This window comes from Apostichopus japonicus, chromosome 17, assembly GCF_037975245.1.
Source record: "Apostichopus japonicus isolate 1M-3 chromosome 17, ASM3797524v1, whole genome shotgun sequence".
In the NCBI taxonomy this organism is placed as follows: Eukaryota; Metazoa; Echinodermata; class Holothuroidea; order Aspidochirotida; family Stichopodidae; genus Apostichopus; species Apostichopus japonicus.
In genome coordinates this window covers 33,788,647-33,809,102 of record NC_092577.1, presented here as the reverse complement: position 1 = coordinate 33,809,102, position 20,456 = coordinate 33,788,647, and the positions used below count along the sequence as shown (strand labels likewise).

The window sequence follows — 20,456 nt, the reverse complement described above, 5'->3', positions numbered from 1 at the left end:
TTGGTGCGACAAAAGTGTACAATGGTGATGTTAATTTACTTCTAAAAAAAATGTTTCCCAGGTGTAATTTTCTAAAATATTTATAAAACAAAGTTGGGATCATCTTTCTCAAGAAATTTTATTTCTCATAGGTTATAAATTTCTTACAACCAGCCTGTAACTGCAAAATGGTGTTAAACTGTAATACCTCATGCTCATACATTTGCATAGCTCCCAACTCCTGAGAAGGCAAATGCTGGTCCATGCCACGAATCGCCGTCCTGGGGGAGGGGTATAAGGGGAGGGGCTGTCCCCCTCCCCTTTTGATTTTTTTTGGAATCCTGGTGATGCCTACATGTAAAATGGTGGCACTTAGAAAGGCTTTTGTCACCCAAAATTTTCTGAGAAATATGCATTTTATTGTGTGTAACATCAATAAATTGAATAGTAGGTGATAATTCATTCTTTCCCGTGGCATGAAAATGTTCGCTGCTCGCCCCAATGAAAAGAATTATAGGCTAATTTGAGGTTCAAATGATGCTGTAAAGGAGGTTTTATACACTATTATGCTAAATGCTAAAGAAATGATGGTTGCTAAGTCAAAATTTGATGCAAATTTTTTGTATGTATACTTGACAATTGCAATGCGGTTTTTTCGGACGCTTGTGCGGGTCAGCGGGTTTGGGTGTTAGAATGCGGGTCTAATTCCCGCGAATTGCGGGTCAGTTGGGAGCTCTGCATTTAATTTTAAACCAGAAAACGAAAAGGTTTAGATTAGTCTACCACTGCTATTCCTCTCGATTTTTTAATTTCCAATCATATGATTTAGCGGATGTTCGGAAACACTTTTTGGCTCACCTTTGGGGGGGGGGCCATGACCCCCCTTGGTCCCCCCTTGGATCCGCCAGTGGGGGAAGTATCATTCCGCCCCCCGCTTCGCAAGTCAGAAAACCCCTTTTTCATTTCCAAATGTGAAAAAAAATCTCATTTGGAGCACCAAATTGCATCTAGGGCCAGGTGAAAATGCAACATTATTTACAAAATGGAGTAGGTGTTGAAGTGTGCTATATTGCACCAAATTGCATCTGAGGCCACCTGGAAATGCAAAAAAAATCCAAAGGGGAGGGGTCCCCCTCCCCTTAGACCCCTCCTCCAGGCCGGCCTTCAGTCTTCAGCCCCCACACTCAAAGTACCTTCCTACGCCACTGGATAAGATATTGTCTTGTTATCTAAACAATTTACTGAAAACTGGTGACTTATTGCGGCAAATTTTTCTTATGTTGATGGCACTTTTAATCTTCCTCACCTTCAATACCCCAATCGAGACAGACTGTTACTTTTTCAGCGGTTCATTTGCGGGTCTGTTGGCCAGCTTCAGCCTGTCGCAAAGAGCTGCTTTTGTCAATTACTTTTTGGCCAGTTGCAAATGCAAACGTTACCACGTGACCATGAAACAGTAACGCCGTGACTAAAACCAAACAGTTCACATCGTTTTTTCGTCCGTTATTGATCTAAGGTAACATAACAGCGGTAAAATAATTAACTGATAAACACGATTTTCTTGTTTATTGCGGTGAGAACATGATGGGCATGTTTCTGAATCGACCGGCATGAGGATTGCTTGTCTGGTTGTTCGCGCTGTTAAACTTCTTAATTCCTTGTTATGTTAGGCTCCAGCAGTTACAAGACCTAAGCTACTTGTTTGTACTAAAGTCTCAGGAACTAAAATCGGAAACAAAAGCAGGCTACTGTAGCCCAACTTGCCTGAGTTAGCTTACAAAAATTGTACTTGCTAGGCTGTAATAGTGGTCTAACTTAGTCAATTATTTAAAAGGCCTAGGCAACAGTCCTAGGAGTAGGAAACAGTTTCAAGACTATGCTAAGCCTAGTACTAGTAGTATAGTACTAGCAGTAGTACTGTACAGAAGTAGCCTAGGCTAGTAGTAGTATTTGTAATGTAGAAAGTTGAATGGCCTGGTAAGTAGTAGTGAACTAAACATTGTATTGTTCGTCTGTCAAATGTACAGTTTTTAAAATGTTATTAATGAAAGCAGTAGGGATAGGCTACCAATTTGATAATTTGAAGAGTGACAAAATATACATGATGCAATTTCATTGGGATAAGCCAAGGCCTAAATTTCTGTGGTGAACTGAAAAATCAGTTTCCTTCAGTTATTATCAGCTGTGCCTTTCTTTACAGTAGTAGAATGCTTTGTCCAAGAGGGGTTAGAACCAAAAGGTATTTTCTTTTCACAGAAGTTAAATTAGTAGAGTTATTTAGCCACTAGGTGTGTGTGTGTTAGGGCATTTATACGCTAAGCCTATTTTTAATGTTTTTTTACAAGAAGACTAACTAGTTATATACCAGACAATTGAATTTCTCACTGAGGTTGTCTGCTTGAACAAAGGGGGTCAGAAAATGTCAAACCCGACAAATATGAGAAAGAACTTTATGTACAAAAGTAGTTGGATAAAAGTATTTTGACTCTCTATATAATTATGTATGCATCAAATAGACTACTGCTGGGGTTGCCATAACTGATTTCCAAAGAGTGGTAGCCAAAGTTTATTTAAATGTATCTATGAGATCTTATCAGATACTTTTACAAACTTTATTAGGGAACTCTGGAGATTTGGCAATTTATTTCACCTTAAAAAATTGTTAATAAATGAAAATGTTAATCAATGTTATGCAGCATTTTTGTGAAAGCTAGCAAATGTGGCTTCATTCTGGATGAAACGTGTCATGCTTACTTACATATTCACTGCGGGTTTGTGCCAGCAAGAATTAGCAGCTATCCCAAAACAGTAAAGATATAAAGAACATTTGCAATTGTACTTCTTCAATTAGAAATAACTTTTTAAACCGGAAACTTGGCTGATATACTTAATAATTTTTTTTAAATTAAATTCATCAATGCATTTGCTTTCTTAATGAAAAATAGGAAAGCAGTCATGGACAGCGATGATGAATATGAGCGTGGGAGGAGACGGGACAAATTTCGGAGGGAGAGAAGTGACTATAGAGATAGGAGAGAGAGAGATGACCGAAGACGAGATAACTGGGCTGACAGGTAAAAAAAATTGCAATCATAGAGTAAAAGTAGTGGTCGGATTTTGTCGAGCAGTTTCGAAGGCCCTGAAAAGGTTCTCTAATATTAGTATATAGTTTCTGTGCACAAAATTGACTCCACACACAGTATCTGTGCAATGATGTAAAGCCTTGCATAGCTATGCGATAAGTGATAAATCATTCTTTGTGACTCCTAATAGTTTGGAGTCGAGTGCTCACGGTCCTAGGATTTAGGCAATTCTGAGTCAGAGTAGGGACTCCTTAATTGAACAAAGAAGGATTTTGAAGTAGCAGTGTATACACAGTCAGTTCGTGGTAGACCCGACTTTAAGGCATAGCACACTGGGCCTAAAATTGCTTTCAACACCTTAATACTTGAACTGTATGTTTAACATCTGCTTGACAGCTTCTGAATGGGTGTGTGCAAACGAGAAAGGCTTGATTGCTTGTTATAAAACTAATTTAGAATGACTGAGAAAGAAGCCTTAAAATGAAATATACTAAATATATATGTTTTTCAATGAGAAGTCAAATCCTCTCTTTACAAACAGGAGAGACGGAAGGGAGAATTATCGCAACGATTTTAACCGACGTCCGTATCAGAACTACTCTAGAGGGCGCTCTGATAACTATCGTGATCAGATGAGTCCACCAAACAAAAGACCGAGGCGTGATTGGTGAGTAAGCAGTCAGGGTGGAAGATGATAATTTCAGGGTTTTCCTGCAATGTTTAGCTAAATATAGATCTGTAAGCATTTACAGTATATTCTTAATATTCTCCATGCAGTGGATGCATATTAGGCAGGGGCGTAGCCAGGAATTTGCCAAGGGAGGGGCAAACCTGTAGGCAAACTATCAGAGCCGTAGATTCTGCATTGATAACTATCTAAGCATAGCGCCACCATTAGTTGGCGCTACGCGTACAAGAAAATTTTGCCTGAAAATGCCTCCCTGATCGTTGAAAATGGCATTGTAAATTGCATCTAAGCTTTAAATTACTAGAGATATCATAAAAAACATACCAAAAAAATATGCTGAAGGGGGGGGGGACGGTTGCCTTCTTCGCCTCTCCCCCCCCCTTGGCTATTTGCCTGATATTAGGCTTACCCAAGCAGAGAACGCCTTCTGTTTCTGGAACTCGGCGATGTTTAGATCTATAAGTGATCATTCTGTAGTTCAATAATTGACATCTTTTTGTCAAGTATGGTCATCTTGGAACAATAGTGAACTGTCAAGACTCCACATATGACTCATGCTTTGTCTATTCAATCCTCAAAATAAAAAAAAAACAATTATTTATTGATAAGGGAGAGGTTAGAAACGATGCACCAGAACCTTTCCTCTCATGAAATTTGAATGCATTTTGGCCCATGGCAATAAAATTCAGTGTTTTTCTAACCAAGTTTGTTATCTATCCAATAACTGTAGAAATTTGACAAACTGGTTGGTAATTTGAGAGAGGTAGAGTAGGTCATTATCAGCTGAATGCACTCTTTTGGGTCGAGAATGTACATTCTTCGAAAAGCATAATTTGTCAACAGCACAGGTCACCGGAATGAATCTGGTATGAAGGACATTCGAATACCATTTGCATAAATTATGGCAACCATCTGCCACCTTGCATTGAAGTTTTGCATTTTTGACAAATTTTACATGACTCTTTCTAGGGAACCAAACTACTACAATGATCGCTATGGTAACCAGGGATATTCCCAAGGTGGTTGGAATCAGTCCAGAGAGAAAGGACCCAGGTGAGCTAATGAAGAACTCCTAAAACACCTAAGTTACATTGTTTATCCCTGTGATAAGTTATCACTGATTTCATTGAATAACTGATTGCAGTTGAAAGATGGGTGACAAGAGTAAGTCTAATATCTAATAACAACACAGAGCCATGGGCACTTGAAGCTATGTTTTTGCTTTTCTTATGACTAGGGTGATAGGAGAGTGTCTCACGGTTAAGCTGTCTGATATGAATTTTCTTATTCCCGTAAAATGGCAAAACACTGAGAAAGACAAGACAATGAACCCTTTTGATGGATTATGTTTTGGTCCAATCACCACCAACAATGTTTTTTGAATTTTTAGTTTTCAAATTTACTCGTGAACAACAATGGTGTGAAAACCTTTTTCATGGACTTTTGCAAAATTGTTCTGTGATTTCTGGTAATGGAATGCAATCATGTATGGCATGAATGCTATATCTCTACAGGAGGGCCGAGAAAGATTCGACCCAGCTACTTAGCTTCAAGCAGTTTCTGACCACTCAAGAAGACAACATAGATGACCAGGAGGCAGTTAAGAAGTACAACGAGTACAAGTTGGAATTTAAGAAAGGGCAACTCAGCGACTTCTTCTTGGCCCACAAAGATGAAGAATGGTGAGCAGTTTACATGAAATATTAATAATATCGATATTTAGGTCACCCAACCCGCCCCCCCCACTCCCATCCCCAGATTCCTCTTCCTGCTCTCGTCTCCTCTTGTCATCTCAGAAAAGAGAATTACAAACCTTCCTGGAATTGTTGGATGCCCAAAAAATTGTTTGTCTAAAATTTATACTAAAAGTATACTCTTGTGGACAATAAATAAACTTTGAGTTTGGAAATTTTAACTGGAAAAGAATGTCAGCACACTTCTAACCAACCATCAAGAAATGTTCTAATTGTTGATTTTAACATTAATTCTGACAGTGCTACTGGGCATAGTGAAGGGGGGGGTTCTTAAGTTTGCCTCCAGATATAAACTTACCCAGCTCAAGCTGTTTGGCAGTTTAATTGAGGGATGCAACATATCACTTTAAGTTACATTAAAATATTTTCCTTCTCATTTATTTGTTCTGAGGAATTGAAACCCTGGACAGTGACAAATTGTATTACTGCTCTATACAGTAGGTCAGTTTTGGCTGGTCAGAAGTTCTGTAAATGAAAACAAACTCCATTTTAATTTAAGAAATAATAAACTCATGTTGAAGAAACTTTCAAACAGTTTTTATTCTGTTAAATAGTAGAATATTTGGTCATGTTTTTGTTGGCATAGAAAGTTCATGTTTTCTTTCATTTTCTTTTCTTTCTTAAATTGATCTGTTGTTTTGTCGTATTGAATTTGTTTCGTATGTATAACTTGAACTTTTACCCCCCAGACAGCGTATTTTGTGAAGAGATGGGGAAGACTTGTTGCCAACGTGCAAAGTTAAATTCATCTGCGTTTTAAGAAATACAAAATCGCGACCCTGTGAAACAATGCAGTGGTCGCTGAGCGTCGTAGGGCTAGCTTTTACTCACCCCTTTGTGTAGGCAAGAGCTTCTCTAATCACAAATCGCGAGTTAAATTCCACTTTTGTTACCTTTGAGCAAATATAAAAGCGGGGACTCACGGAAGTTCACTTCCTTGTTAAGTAGACGGAAGATGTACGGAATCCTCACGTCGGGAAATGAACCTATTATGACGGTTGGTTTTTCTCAGTCTTTTTGTACGAAAGCCTGAGTAAAGGCTGGGTGTCACACTCAATGGTGTGCTGGTAGGTAAGGCCTGAGACACGCGATATTGTCACATTTTTCTCATTCATCGTGGTTTTTTATCACTCTAAAAATTATTCTTGTTGGTGATTGGGCCTGTTGATTGGAGTTTTAAATAGAAATATTGACATTTATCTATCTAGAAGGTGAACGATAGATTTTGCATGGGTTCGAAAAGTTTTGTCTTACAAGAAAAAAACTAGTTTTCCAAGCCTCTATTTATCTCTTCTATTTATATTTACATAATGGGAGCCAACGGTGCAATAAAAAGTAGAAACAAAGTGATTTTGTTGTTGTAAATACTTGATGTTTTGAAAAGATGAAACATCTCCATGGTAACTGGATGCAAACATCTCCACATTCAAATGCTTTAGAACTTTGCAGGCAAAACTTTGAACTATTTCCTACAAAATATCTTATCGCTTCTTCGTAAGACCTTCGCATGTCATTGGTGATGGTCGCATTGAAACTTCTTTAGCATTTGTTAAAAGTTCATGTTAAATGTATATAAAATTTAGATTTCAAATAACCAAAGTTGTGCAGATTGCAGTAGTGAGGATTGGCAGGGTATGTCTTTAATGTCAAGGTTAGGGGAGGGGAGCTTGGGGGGGGTTAGAGGCAGTGGAGGAAGGGTCAGTAGTTGAAGTGGAGAATTAGCAATGTTTTCACATGCAGTGACTTCTTGAAATGTTGAAAACCAACTGTTTCTAGGCTCAGTGTTATTCTGATTACCGAACCAGCGATAGAACGTTTCTCACAAAGTCGAGTAAACAAAAGGAGCTAGCTCTCTGACGGAAAAAAAAGGGCAAAAAACCATTACCAATGAAAGTTGTCTTCGATTCTGTATGGAGCATGCCCATACGAGCATGATATGAAACCTATGGGAAAGAATAAAATATTAAAAAACAGAATAGAAAAATATGAGTTTTTCAAAAGTGCGGGAAAGTTTGAAGGAAACAAGAAATGAGTTGGGGAAGAGTCTGCAATGTTACTCATGATGATGAAATCCTTGCCAGACCGATAACATTTTTCTTGCCGTCTATTAAAATTCTATCGCCAAGGTTCAAGATGAAGTACCACCCCAGCGAGAGGGAGCGAGAGAACTACAAGAAGCTGGTACGACAGAGGCAGAGGCTTCACATCTTCATGGAGATCTTCAACAAGGAGATTCTAGCCAGAGGCGGGCTCGACGCCTCCTCGGCGCCAGACCTTATGAAAATCATGGACACGAGTGAGTTTGAATTCAACGGTGTTTGTTCCCAAAAATGGTATTGGCCGATAGGGAAAACGGTGATTGCTCACATCCAGGCCACGTTCAAATAAACAGTAAATTAATTCTTAATGTCGAGAGAGCTTTGAAGACACCTCATTTCCTGCAGGAATAAATTTGGAGATTTAAAGATTAATCCTCCCCTCCCCCCCCCCCCCAGAATATCCTTGTTTGAAGCATTTAGGATTTTTAAAGGAAATTTTAGTGATATGCTCCTCTGAAAGGATGTATTTCTGCTCTGTTAAACATTTAGGATAAATTATTTTTTTTTTTTGCTTTAGTGATATGCTTCTCAGTATGGATGTATTTTCTACACCATATCGGACATCAGGACTTCATTCTTTTCTTTTTCTCTTTTCTTTTCTTTCTCTTTGATCCGGTGGACTTTCGTTGACAGTTGTGATCAAGCTGGAAGGAGGGACGGACTTTGATCTTGAAGTTTTGGAAGAGATACCTGACTCTGAGGACAAGTCAGACAAAGAAGAGGATGAGGAGGAGAAGAAGGAGAAACCGGCGGAGAAGAAGATCAAACCGCCGGAGCCCAAACCAGAAGAAGACGGTTCAAAGTCGTAAGTCAGTTCCATGAACACTGATTCCTTTGTTAATGCGCTACGGTGGTTCGTTAGTCGAAGAGGTAGTCGGAAGAAAATAATCAGAGACAATGGTACTAATTTCAAGGGAAGTGAAAGGGACCTAAAGGAAGTCTTGGCGGATCTAGAACCTGAGAAAATTGCTCGTCATTTGGGCCATAAAGATATTCAATGGGAATTCAATCCACCAATGGCAAGTCATATGGGGGGCGTGTGGGAGTGCATAATTAGGTCCATTAGGCGTTTGGGCGAGGCACTTATCAAAATAGTTAGCCAATCAGGGACTCCCTTATTCAGCCATCGGTATGTGGAGCTAAAGATTGCTTTTATGCAAAAATGGGAGTGGGTAAAAAAATGAAGAGGCAGGAATTAGTCAGATGAGAGTCACATGATTTATTCACAGGGTTCTTCCGTGCCCCAATGTTATAGATTCATTGCGTGGGGGCATCTTTGATGAAGAGAAAAGATGGAAACTGGAAGCTAAAGTTTATAATACATGGTATGCTGGAAACGTTAGCAGCAGTGTATTGACAATTCAATTTAAAGTATGATTTTGCTTTTGGCAATTCATCGGACGTGATTATTAGTGGAGAATTATGACCCCCCACCCCCCCTCGTAGAAAATGAATAAACACGAATGAATAGGCAGCTTTCCAGTGTTTTTTTTTCTTCTTCTTGTTTATGAACTTATTCTCTTCTCCATCAGGGATAGTAAAGAGGAAGGAGAGGCAGATGACGAAGATGAGAAGAGACCAGAGACAGAGGAAGGGGAAGACAAGAAAGAGGTGAGATCAGATATCAGAAAGATTTAACAAATTAGTTTGTCCTAGAGATCTACATATTTCAAATCTATGCCACAGGAAATTGACGGGGAATGCTCCAACGAGCGGGCATGCATTTTTCTTTCTCAGTTATATAAATTAATTTAATTATGATTATTTATGCGCATCTGTCTCTTTGTTTGTTTACTAGGACCTTGTCAACTCCAAGCCGGTGCAAGAGAAAGAACAAGAAAAGAGAAGCGAGCCTGCTAAACCCCCTGAACCTGCGGAACTACCTGCCGTAAGTTCTTGTGTCCGTCTGTGTATGTATGTTTGTTTGTTTGATTGCTTTCATCTCTTGTTTCCAAACACTCTGTTTCTCCTTTGAGACTCTGTTTAAGAAATGTTTTGTTATCTGGCGTTTATGTGATAGTTCACGATTTCGAGCAGTCGTTGAATATCAGCCTGAATTAGAAAATGGTTTTGTATATTCAACAGTACTTATATACCTGTTGAAACTGGTCATGACTAGTCAGTTGTGTGTAGGATTCAGTGTTTGAAGTCTCAACTACTGCGTTCTATCCTTTCAGGGCAGTTTCTACCCTTAAGTCACTACTCCGTCAGTAAAGACTACTATGTCCAGTTTCTCATGCACATAATTTCATTATTTAGCGAGTAAAGATTATTGACAGGTTGCCTTCGGTGGTCATTTGGCTATTTCCACCGGAATGCTGTAGACGACTTTCCCCCAGCATTCCAAAAGCTGATGTATCTCTGGGTAAATCCTCTCAGCCCTGATGTTCTTATACAAAGTAGACACAGTCGGTTTATACACTTTGCTGTGAACACTGTTCTTTATCGTAGGAGGAAGACAAGAAAAAACAGAGAAAGAAGAAGAGGAAAGAGAGAGAATACAGCTACAGCTCAGACGATAGCTCTAGTAGCGGCAGCGAGTCAGATAGTGAGTCCGACCCAGAACCCGCACCGCCAGGTAAATAATATCCCTTTCATTTGAGAGTTCGGTTGTAGCTTTGGGAGGTCCTACAAAAGTCTGGGAGGAGGGCGGCTGGTCCCTTGGAAGGGTGTCAGGTTTGCTAATAACTCTACCTCTGTTCACTTGTAAAAGAGGAAAATCTTTGGAATGGACTCTCTGTTTAACCTGTGCAAATTTCACTCTTGGCCTCTGCAGACAAGTGATTCTTTCAGAGTTCGATGGTAAAGATTCAATAGAAAATAATAGCTCCAACATTTTTGCGCGAGACAAATATCTAAGCAGAGCTGAGAAACGTCAAAAAACATGAGCAATCTGGAGCTAAATATAACACTTGACAGGTCTGCTAGCAACTCCATGAACCTTTTCCCATTGTAGTTAAGTTGTGATAATCTGAAAATCTTTACAGACAATCATAAGAAAAGGTCCTTCAAAGCTCCTCAAATTTGGCAAACTTGTCATTTACAAAATTGGTCGAGTTTTGTCATTCATAAATCTTCTAGCCATACGTAGAAGTTCCAGACCTGTTTCAAGTTTCTCCAGAGATGTCCAACTTTCAGCTTCTTGGAAGCTGTTTTTCCAGATGAGCAAACCTTACATTCAAACCTCGGTCCCAGTACTTTGTAGCAATATTTAGATCTTAATAGATCGTTAATTATCCATCATTCATATGTTGTAACTTACCAGTGTATGTGTGTGTGGTGTTTCTTTTCTCTTCCAGCAGGTCTTGACAGTGAAGGCAACAAATCTTCCAAGCCAGCCCTGGAGCCTCCAAAACCAGCCGAAGGAAGTGCAGACGGAAAGAAAGGTAAAAATAGATCAATTTATCATGGAAAGTACAAGTAGAATTCCCCTTGGTATGAGTACAAGTACAAGTAGAATTCCCCTTGGTATGAGTGTGAGTCCAGTAGAATTTCCTTTATGAGTAAGAATACAAGTAAAATCCCTGGTATGAGTACCAGTTAAAGTTGGATCCCCTTGTTTTGAGTACCAGTACAAGTAGAATTCCCCTGGTATAAGTACAAGTAGAATTCCCCTTGGTATGAGTACCAGTATAATTACCCTTGTTGTGAGTACCAGTACAAGTAGAACGCCCCTTGGTATGAGTACCAACAGAATTTCCCTTGGTACCAGTACAAGTATGAGTACATGGCTCTAAGCCCTAGTACCAGTATTGTAATCTTGCCAATAGTATTCTATGCTAGACCAACGAGCACAATGACACTAGCACACAAAGTACAAAACCAGAAAGCTGCATATGAGTACAGGCAAACAGATTATACGCTAGAATTAAAAAAACCGAGCAAGTACTAACTCCAATTCTTCCGTTTGTGTGAAACAGCTGCATTAACTGAAAAGTAAGTTTTGCAAAAAAAAGTTTCATCTGTGGTGGATGTGACCTAATATGCCTCATTCATCCCTATAAATTTTATGAACTTCCCGGAACCAATTCAAGGTTTGACCCTCTTTTATTTTTCAGTTGAGGAAGACAAACCACCAAAGCCGGAAGAGTTAGATGAAGAACCCAAGCCGAGGGCCCTGCACAAGACCTTCTCCCTGTTCTTCCGCAACATCGCCCCTGTCCTCACCAAGAAGGAGATAGTCGATGTAAGTTGTGTCGATATGTATCAAACTGACTTTTGAGGGAAATAAGTAACAGGCTGTGGCGTTAAGGGCTTAGGTCTGAGCTAGACATTGCTCAGCTAGATGTGCCGTTAAGGCCTTAGGTCTGAGCTACACATTGCCCAAGCTATGTAAGTTGTGTCGCTCTGTATCAAACTGACTTTTGAGGGAAATAAGTAACAGGCTGTGGCGTTAAGGGCTTAGGTCTGAGCTAGACATTGCCCAAGCTAGGTGTGCCGTTAGTACCTTAGTTCTGAGCTAAACATTGCCCATACTAGATGGAGTGAGACAGACAGATGGAAACGGTTTTTGGTTCTCTTCGTCCCTTTGCTTCAACCTTTATCTCTGACCTTGGTAAGTATCATAATTGATAGCCCCTGATACAGGCTGACAGGATGGGTGTTGAACCGACAGTCTACATTAATATCCAAGATTGCAATTTTGTATCACTCCAACAGGCAAGTAACTTTTCACGTCGTTTATTTGGTGTAATTTGTCCACAGGTATGCAAGCGGTATAAGGGCTACTTGCGTGTTGCACTCGCAGACCCGAGTCCAGAGAGGGCCTGGAATCGACACGGCTGGGTCACGTTCGACAGGAGCGTAAACATCAAAGAAATCTGCTGGAATCTCAGCAACATTCGGGTGAGTCACCTAAGCACCAGAAAGAACTTGAGCAATAGAGAAACCTGGGTCATATGGACACTCCAAAACCAGCATTGTCGACTTGTTTCGTAATGGACACAAAGTCCATCACAATATTTCAGATAAAACTTTGTAGAATATGTATTTTTTCCTTCAGTATATACCGATTGACATGTTCCTCACCTTCCGTTTTGCCACTTCTCTTGATCATGTGTTGTTCGTTCACCCATCAGTTGAAGGACTGCGAGCTGAGTCCCGTGGTCAACCGAGATTTGACACACAGGATCCGAGCGGTCAGCGGGATCACCGCCCACAAGACCATAGTCAAGTCGGACCTGAAGTTGGCTGCCAGGCTGATCCAACTGCTCGACGAGGAGAGTAAAGTCTGGGATAAATCGGTGATGCCCACCAACCCTGACGTGGAACCCGAACCACCCGCCCCACCCAAGGAAGAGGAGAAGAAGGAGGAGAAGAAACCCGAAGAATCTGAGGTACGTATATCTCACACCCTCCCCGCCTCCACTCCCTCCCCCAATCCCCGCCCATCCACTTTTCTCGCCATTAATAATAATTCTACCTTCTGAGTTAAAGAATGCACTTTCTGGTAGGGACATGTAAAGTGAATGAAACTTTTAAAAAATTATCAGCTTTTCATCTCTGCTTAACATTTCTCTCCATGGATAAGCAAAGAGAGAAACAATGGGATGGGTAAGGGGATGGGTTAGAGGGTGGGGAGGGGCACACCCTTCACACACCAATCCCTAGTGGTGCCACAAAGATAGGTATCTGTATCACCATATGACCGACTAGGTAAGGTAAAATGCCCACTAAAGTTAACAATGTACATTCTCTGTGACCTTGCATCCTTTCCTATGCATAAGCTTTATATTTCCATCTGTAATGGAAAACTTACCCTTTCTTTTCTCTCTCCATCTCTCTCTCTCTCTACATCTGACAGGATGCTCCTAATCCTCCAGAAGAGCCACCACCTGCTCCACCCCTACCTGCCAAACCTGCAGAACCCCAGAATGAGGTGGAATTGCTCCCGCCCCCTACCTACGAGAGGAATCCCGTCCTGGAAAACATCACCGAGTTCTTGGTGGACGAGACCAGCGCAGAGGAGCAGCTCCTGCTCGGGTCGGACTTGGAGGAACGAGAGGAAGGGCAGGAAGACTCGAATGAGATCCAGTTTGAGAGGGATCCAGCGGGCAGCAAGGTAAGAGGTCCAATGTGTAGGTCATTCAGCGGCACACTTTACTGGGGAGATTGTGGGGAGGGGATGGGGAGGGGGAGATTGTCTGGAGGGGGAGGGAGAGGGGTAGGGAGAGGGGGAGATTGTCCGGAGGAAGAGGGAGAGTGGGAGATTGTCGGGAGGGAGAGGGGGAGATTGTCGGGAGGGAGAGGGGGAGATTGTCGTGAGGGAGAGGGGGAGATTGTCGGGAGCGAGAGGGGAAGATTGTCGGGAGGGAGAGGGGGAGATTGTCTGGAGGGGGAGGGAGAGGGGGAGATTGTCGGGAGCGAGAGGGAGAGATTGTCGGGAGGGAGAGGGGGAGATTTTCTGGAGGGGAGGGAGAGGGGGAGATTGTCGGGAGGGAGAGGGGGAGATTGTTGGGAGGGAGAGGGGGAGATTGTTGGGAGGGAGAGGGGGAGATTGTCGGGAGGGAGAGGGGAGATTGTCGGGAGGGGGAGGGAGAGGGGGAGATTGTCTGGAGGGGGGAGGGAGAGGGGGAGATTGTCGGGAGGGGGAATAGAAAGACATTCCCTGCTTCTACTCCCATATAACCCATTACAAGTCTTTTATCATCCCTTGTCCAGATGCTATGCAGTACTTGGTCTATCTTAAGATTGTGTCCTGTTGAAAAGTTCAATAATATTAGCTCTGCCACTGAAGTTGGGCTCTCGCCTCAGATGTAGAGGACTATTTTTTTGTAACTCTAAGGGAAAACAAATTTATCAATGAAAATTTGGAAAATTTCCAAAGAAAAAAAACATGCTTTACGAAGTAGGAGAGGTATTCTCCATGCATGGACCAATTAAAATGTTAAAACTCCAAAAATATATATATATTTTTTTTTCTCGTTGAACCAGTGAGGACAGAGTAACCATTTTGTTTGTCCATCTTTTCAGGTTCTAGACAGGTTACTGTGTTACCTGAGGTTCGTTCATTCAGTGGACTATTACAGCTGTAGTAAATTCCACATCGAGGACGACATGCCCAGCAGATGTGGACTGATGCACGTCCGAGGAGCAAACCCACCAAACAGGTTGACTCAGAAAGACAGTAAGTCCATAGTATTTACAGACATATTGCAGTATGATTAATACAGAAGCATGAATAACTAGTCCAGAATTCTATGTGGTATGAGTACAAGGCTCTTAGCCTGAGTGCCAAACCCTAGTAGATTTCCAAGATGGCTTCTGTGGCCAAGTGGATAAAGGCGGGGTGGTATATGAAGCAATGATGCTTAGCAATCTGGAGGTTTGGGGTTTGATCCTTGGCTGGGTTGTACTAAGGTGGGTTTTTCATGCAGGAGCAATTTACCCTTTTCCCATCTGAATTGAAAAGGTTCCAAATTTGAGTTAAATATATTGAATTAGAAGCCACCCGATGTGAAGGTTGTAACCCATAAGCCCTTGCGGGCATTCTCCCACATCTGTGGTCGCTTAAGCATCGTAAAAATAACTGCCTGCCTGATTATACTAAGCAACATTTCCATGAGGGCAAATAAGAGTATTAGAGTACAGGTAATTGTGGTGGAATATGAGTCTGGACTTACTACAAGTCTCTCATTTTGTTTGATTAGGTTGAAATCAGATTATCAAATTTGGTTTGATAAATTTATATCAAGAATAACTTTGATACTAAAACCCAGTGACAGATTAATGGAATAGCTTAAGTAGTCAAGCTTAATTTCCAATTAATAAAATATAGAACTGCCAAAACTATATATATATATATACATATATATATATTTATATGTATATATTGGTATTAATCAATAAGTTTTGTTTGCCATTCCTATATTGGTATTAACTGATTCAGTGTCCTTACTTTTACCTGTTTTTACTATTAATCTATCAGTTCTACTACTGGTATTGTTCATTTCTTTAACACAAGGATCTCTCATTTTTTCTTACCAGTGGATACTTGGAAGACTAACTTTGAGAGGAAAATCAGTCCACTAATGAGCAAAAAGGCAGCTGTTTCCCAAGATGAACTATCAAAGCTTGGAAGAAAAGACCAAGAGGCATATCCTTTGATGTTACCTTTCACCGATTTATGTTTAAAGTTGTTCTTTGGTGGAGCAGGTGGGGTTGGGGTGGGGGAAGGTAGTTGCATATTAAAGGCGTTTTACCGTTGTACAGATTTGATACTGAGTGGGTCAAATGTATGTTGTATTGGCCACTTTTGGGTGAAAGTTCTTAAACTGTTTAAATTACAACCTTTGAGGAATTTTCCTCACTTGGACATTCAGTCATCTGTTTCTTAAAACTGTCTGAGAACAATTTAAAGAGAAAAGACCTCCAGTAAAGTACTTTTTGAAAACGTCTAGCAATTATAGCGTGCTATAACTTGGGGCCTATACTGACTACCTTTAAGCTGTGGTTACCAATTTCTAGGAAAAATGACTATGAATCAAGTCTGAATTTTAGACTTATTCCTTGTGATTTCTTGTATTCTTATTATTCATTTCTAACCCTGTACATTCTGACCTCATCACACCACCCCCCCACCCCTGGGTGACCACTCCCCACTTGGCTTCCTCCAGTCTTCCAATCTGTCTAAGGTGGTTTGTTGTAGTTAGTTCTGGAATTATGTTATTAATGGTCACTCCGTATTCTCCTTGACTCCCTTTCCCCACTGAAGTGGAAAAGTTCATCACGGCTAACACCCAAGAATTAGCCAAAGATAAGTGGCTGTGTCCTCTCAGCGGTAAGAAGTTCAAAGGCCCAGAGTTCGTCAGGAAGCACATCTTCAACAAACACTCTGAGAAAATAGACGCTGTCAGGAAAGAGGTGACATTTAACTTTTTGTAACATTCACAAGAGTAAATTTTATTAAATTTTGAAAAAGCACAGGTGGCAAGATCCGTGTACATTCAAGGGTAAACATTTATGGAAGCCAAGGGTCAATTGCCCCATCCCCCATAACATGCCAAACAGCCCCCCCTCCCATCCTTTAGATCTTGGGAATATACAAGAGTCCATTTTCTAAAGTTCAGTAGAGCCTGACCAATCAATTACTGTCTGAAAAAGAAAGAAATATATGCAAAATGAAATGATTAATTAATTAATCAATTATTAAAATGAAAACAAAAATGAAACGTTGAAAGGCTGACCTTGTGTTATTACATGATGGTTCTGTATATATCAAACTGAGTATAAGTGATGGATGAGAAAATCTCGAATAGCCCCCTGTCACCCTCAAGTGGCCTCTGGTTTCACCAAAAGCCTGTGAACCACTGGCCACTTTTCACAGGGAGTGGTTCCTGGTCCTGGAATAAAAACCTTAATTTCTCCAAGTGATATGTACATCTGGTGTGACATCGTCGTTTCCCTAGTGTGGGAATTCTTTTTGAACCAAAGCATCTTTTCTGACTATGAAGCACAAAAAAAAAAAATTTGTTTTTTGTCTTGTAAGCATTTTGGTAAATACAGTTGTTGTCTCCAGAGGAATAGTTTAGTGTTCAAGTTTTGTGAAGCAGTTTTCTAGGCTCTGAATTGTGTGCCGTGTAAAGTACTATGTGTTCCTCTGTAAACACAAACTGCTATATATCTTTGCACTTGTCTAGCAATTTCACCATTTTGTGTAGCACTTTGCCATGCATTCCCGGATAAATTATTCCCCGGTATCATTTCTCTCTACTTTCCATAGGTGGAGTACTTTAACAACTACTTGGGAGATGTGGATAGACCCCAACCCCCTGATCCTACCCCAGTCACTGCCCAGCCACCAGCCCAGCAGAACCAAGGTGGTGGGGGACCAGGAGGTGGAGGATATAACCAACAGCAGGGTAACTTTGGGAACAACCATGGCCCTGGGAATCAACAACCACCACAGCAGTCACCACAGGGGGGAAACAACTTCAACAGAGGAGGAGGAGGAGCGGGTGGAGGGGGTAACTTCAACCAGCAAGGTAATCCTCTCTTACATGTGACGTTTTCATGAGAGTTTGGGAAGGTGAAAGTATGAGGTGGAGAGAGAGAGGGGGGTGGGGGGAACGTGGGATCCTGTTCACTTCCCTCAGTGATCGCTTTATATGTATTCCACCAAAATTAGCTGAGTGACACGGAAATTATCATTTCCTGATAAAAAGTCGTAAAATCCCTGAAGAGTGAGGTCATATGTAAATGCAGAAAGCCCATATATACATATGGGGCAGTTAAACCAATAACATCAAAATGTTTAATTTCACAATATGAGGTGTAATATTCCCTGAAATATGAGGTATGTACAGGAAAAATAGCCTAAATAAACATATGAGCTTGTTATACCAGCTTCACCCCTCCTCTCCACTATCTCTCTCCCCTCTCCCTTTGTTTAGAGCCTTAAAAGTTCCTCCTCTGTTCCCTGACCCAGAAAGAGACCAAGCATATTTTCTCCCACGTTATCGATTTCAAAGACTACAACGTCCATTCGATCCTTTGTATTTTACAGGAGGAAATTTTGGCGGGAACAACTACCAGCAACAACAGCAGCAGCAGCATCAACCTCAGCCTCCCCTCCGGTCCAACTACGACCCCTACGGGTACACCCCTCCTTCGTATTCCAGGCAAGGCGGATCAAGACGGTAAGGGATGATACAGAACAAGAGCTCCTAATTCAATCAAGTAATAGAAACATTCTGACCTTTGACCTTTTGTAAATGACCGATTGAAAATCGGCCTCCATTCTTATTAAAACTAGATCTTCTGAAGTTAAGTCCAAAACATCATACAAGTTAACTGCAAGAAAAGAAAGAAAAGAAATATATATTAACTGTAACCGACAAAAAAAAAACGTTTCCACAGGCTCTTTTCTTTGTGATCGATCCAAGTTCTTATTCTGACTGATTGAAAATCGGCCTCCGTTCTTATTAAAACTAGATCTTCTGAAGTTGAGTCCAAAACATCATACCGTACACTGCAAGAAAAGAAATATATATTAACTGTAACCGACAAGAAAAAAGAAAGAAAAGTTTCCAAAGGCTCTCTTTGTTTTGCTCGAATGCTGCTTGATCCAAGTTTCTTATTCTGTCTCGTTGCAGGCCTATCATTCAGTATCGTGATTTGGATGCCCCCGATAGCAGCGATTTCTTCTAAAGGTTTGCTCTGAGCTATCTCAAAACGATGGCTTTTCCTCATTCGTAGCCTGTGATGTCCAACAATTTTGCTTAATTATTTTTTTGTGGTATTACAGGTTCCCTTTTTTTCTTTTTTTTTTATAATAATCTTTTTTTTTTTAAGTATGTGCCATAGCTTGTATATTATATGTCAAAATTTACATGTCTTGCATCGATGAGTCTCAGAAAGAGGAGTTGTGTAGATTTTGTGTAAAAGGACAATAATCAAGATCATTGTTCCTTCCTAAGAAATATCATTGACTGTAAGTATTTTTCCAAGCCCCGTCTTAACCGGATACTTTTGTAAGCCAGTAGTAATTCTGTTATCGCAAGATTTCGATCCTTCCAGATAATGTTTTCCATTTCCTTTCAATTAATTACTGTGGCAATGAATCATAGCTGTTGAAATCCTTCACGTTATCATGTTAATGTCGCATTTTTAAGCATATCTTGATTATACCTTTCTTTTGCAATTTAAATAACCATTTTGTCTTTTTCGACAAAGTCTCCCTTTACTTTAGACAAAGATGTTCCGTATATTTCGCCCCATATAAGAATTTATTGTTCGATATCGTCACGGTGTGCTGAAAACACAAGGGCAATAATTTTACCAGTATAGACCCATAACGTTATTTCCTGTCATAAATTTCAGTGTTTTTTAAGAAGAATTCTGTTATGTTACCTGTTTGCTTTAATCTCATGCTGGAATTGAAATGGTCATTAAAAGTAGTAGTATTGTCTGAACAGATAAGAGAGCGTGATATCGGAAGGAAATTGACAAATACAGATTTTAATTAATAGACTACATGTATGCTTACTTCACTATTTGTTAGCTTATCCAGGAAGGGAAGGAAAGAAAAACAGGGGTCAATCCAGGGTTTGTTAAGGAGTGCAGGGATGGGGGGGCCCTGGAATTGCTTAAGTCCATGCCCATCTGGGGGAAAGAGGGGGATTGATCCTCGTCCAGAAAAAACAAATGTAAAAAGTTGCATTCTGAGGCATATCAAGATTTGAGAATAGGTCTCATGTTAGGTCTTTACGAGCAAGGTTGTGCTATTAACTGCACCCCTCCCTGCCCCTCTCCCTTCCCCCTCCCCACACCTCTCCTTGACAGTACCTCGCCGAAAACTCTGACATTGACTTTGTGACCGATTGAGACAAGCTGAAGTAAACACAGTTACTGTAGTGTTCTTTATTACAGTCATATTAATGTATAGTTAATAATGTTAATGAATTAAGTTTGAATTAAGAATTGGTCCAACCATTGTTTTCATCTTTCTCTGAGTGTTTTAAGACGTATTTCAGTAAATAAACATTTTGTAATGAATAGTAATCACCAAGTTTTCTTTTCTATTGTTCTCATGGCTCATATCTAGCAGGGATACAGATTTTTTTTTGCAATTTTCCATTTTAAAACATTTTCTGCACAAGTTAGTGAAAGTTTCAAAGTTGTTTGTTGTTGGCAAATAAAGCAACACATAACTCAACTGTATGCTCTTTCACCAGTTGTTTGTAAACCCCCCCCCCCCCCCTCACACCACACACTCTTCTTTCACTTGAATTAATGTACCACATTCAAGTGGTTTGTTTAGTAAAATTGATGTAGATTTTGTACACCTCTAGAGCAAAACCACTGAAATATGAATTAAGGTTGTGAGGATGACAAAAGGGGGAAGGGTATGCAC

The 20,456-nt window shown here is 40.5% G+C and overlaps 1 protein-coding gene across 4 annotated transcripts; it reads left to right on the top strand.

Annotated features, from left to right (window-relative positions):
• The first annotated feature begins 1,337 nt into the window (after nucleotides 1-1,337).
• On the top strand, nucleotides 1,338-20,104 carry LOC139985055 (serrate RNA effector molecule homolog). Of its 4 annotated transcripts, none has more exons than XM_071999234.1 (21): nucleotides 1,338-1,495; nucleotides 2,925-3,053; nucleotides 3,604-3,729; nucleotides 4,720-4,803; nucleotides 5,265-5,432; nucleotides 7,631-7,800; nucleotides 8,237-8,408; nucleotides 9,136-9,214; nucleotides 9,402-9,491; nucleotides 10,055-10,181; nucleotides 10,906-10,989; nucleotides 11,662-11,789; nucleotides 12,308-12,448; nucleotides 12,682-12,939; nucleotides 13,407-13,664; nucleotides 14,576-14,729; nucleotides 15,590-15,698; nucleotides 16,312-16,465; nucleotides 17,325-17,586; nucleotides 18,108-18,240; nucleotides 18,697-20,104. In XM_071999234.1, exons 2-21 carry the CDS (start codon nucleotides 2,935-2,937, stop codon nucleotides 18,749-18,751), a joined length of 2,871 nt encoding a protein of 956 aa, XP_071855335.1. In that variant the 5' UTR covers nucleotides 1,338-1,495; nucleotides 2,925-2,934; the 3' UTR covers nucleotides 18,752-20,104. The 4 variants fall into 4 exon arrangements, with proteins under 4 accessions (XP_071855335.1, XP_071855334.1, XP_071855337.1 ...); XM_071999233.1 differs by having other exon boundaries at nucleotides 10,903-10,989; XM_071999236.1 differs by lacking the exons at nucleotides 1,338-1,495; nucleotides 2,925-3,053; nucleotides 3,604-3,729; nucleotides 4,720-4,803; nucleotides 5,265-5,432 and adding an exon at nucleotides 6,194-6,501 and having other exon boundaries at nucleotides 10,903-10,989.
• The last annotated feature ends 352 nt before the right edge of the window (nucleotides 20,105-20,456 follow it).